The 852-nt window shown below is 39.7% G+C and overlaps 1 protein-coding gene across 1 annotated transcript in view; it reads left to right on the top strand.

Annotated features, from left to right (window-relative positions):
- Positions 1-228: 228 nt before the first annotated feature.
- NPSR1 (neuropeptide S receptor 1) overlaps positions 229-852 on the top strand; it is a gene marked incomplete at its 5' end in the record, with an annotated part of 19,566 nt that continues 18,942 nt past the window's right edge. The window contains 2 exons of the mRNA XM_010183640.1: positions 229-332; positions 677-770. Coding sequence (XP_010181942.1) covers positions 229-332; positions 677-770 — 198 coding nt within the window. The remainder of the gene's footprint in view (positions 333-676; positions 771-852) is intronic.

Below are 852 nucleotides of genomic sequence, written 5' to 3'. Positions count from 1 at the left end.
CTGTCTGTCTGAACTGTCTTTAAACTGAAAGAAAATAAATCCACAAAACCTTAAGTGTTTCCTGAGGCCTTTCTAGCATTTCTAGCATCCTTGACTGACCAGTCACAGCATGGCTGCCCTCAAGACTGGGAGAACTGGTACACCCTGAGGGTCATACCTGCCCCTGTGGCTCACCTGCAGTTGTGTGTTTGCTTCTTTTAATGCTTCTTCAGTTACTTTCCTTTGCAGATTCATTCACAGGACTCATAAACATACTGACGGACATAATTTGGCGCTACACTGGAGATTTCATGGCTCCTGATATCATCTGCAGAGTCGTTCGCTACTTCCAGGTATAGAAACCTCATGCTCCCCTGTATGCCTTAGCTCGCATGGCTTTGTGTTCCCACAGCAATAAACCCTAACAAAAATGCTGTATAGACATTTTTGTAGCATCAGAAGTGCTAAATGTGCTAAAAGTGCACATTTAAAGTTGAAACACTTTTAATTAAAGCATATTAAATGTTTAAAATTTTGTGGAGAAGGTAAAGGAAAAAGATCGGTGAAAATACATGGATTTTTTTTTTTCCTTTTTTTCAGTAAAGGTTTTCAAAAATTCTTAGTTCAGTGTTCTGGGTGACAATATTTTCTGCCATAAATATGTCTCAACTTCTGCCTTATATACCTTCTGCCCCAGGTAGTCCTTCTATATGCCTCGACTTACGTCCTCGTATCACTAAGCATAGACCGGTATCATGCCATAGTTTACCCAATGAAGTTCTTGCAAGGAGGTAGGAGAACTTCTGTGCCTTGCTATTGCTGTGGATATTATTGGATAGTTTTTAATTTTCAAAAGTCTTAACCTTGTTGCCA

The sequence above is a fragment of the Mesitornis unicolor genome, unplaced genomic scaffold (genome assembly GCF_000695765.1).
Source record: "Mesitornis unicolor isolate BGI_N332 unplaced genomic scaffold, ASM69576v1 scaffold3414, whole genome shotgun sequence".
Lineage (NCBI taxonomy): Eukaryota > Metazoa > Chordata > Aves > Mesitornithiformes > Mesitornithidae > Mesitornis > Mesitornis unicolor.
This window is presented reverse-complemented; position numbering and strand designations above follow the sequence as displayed.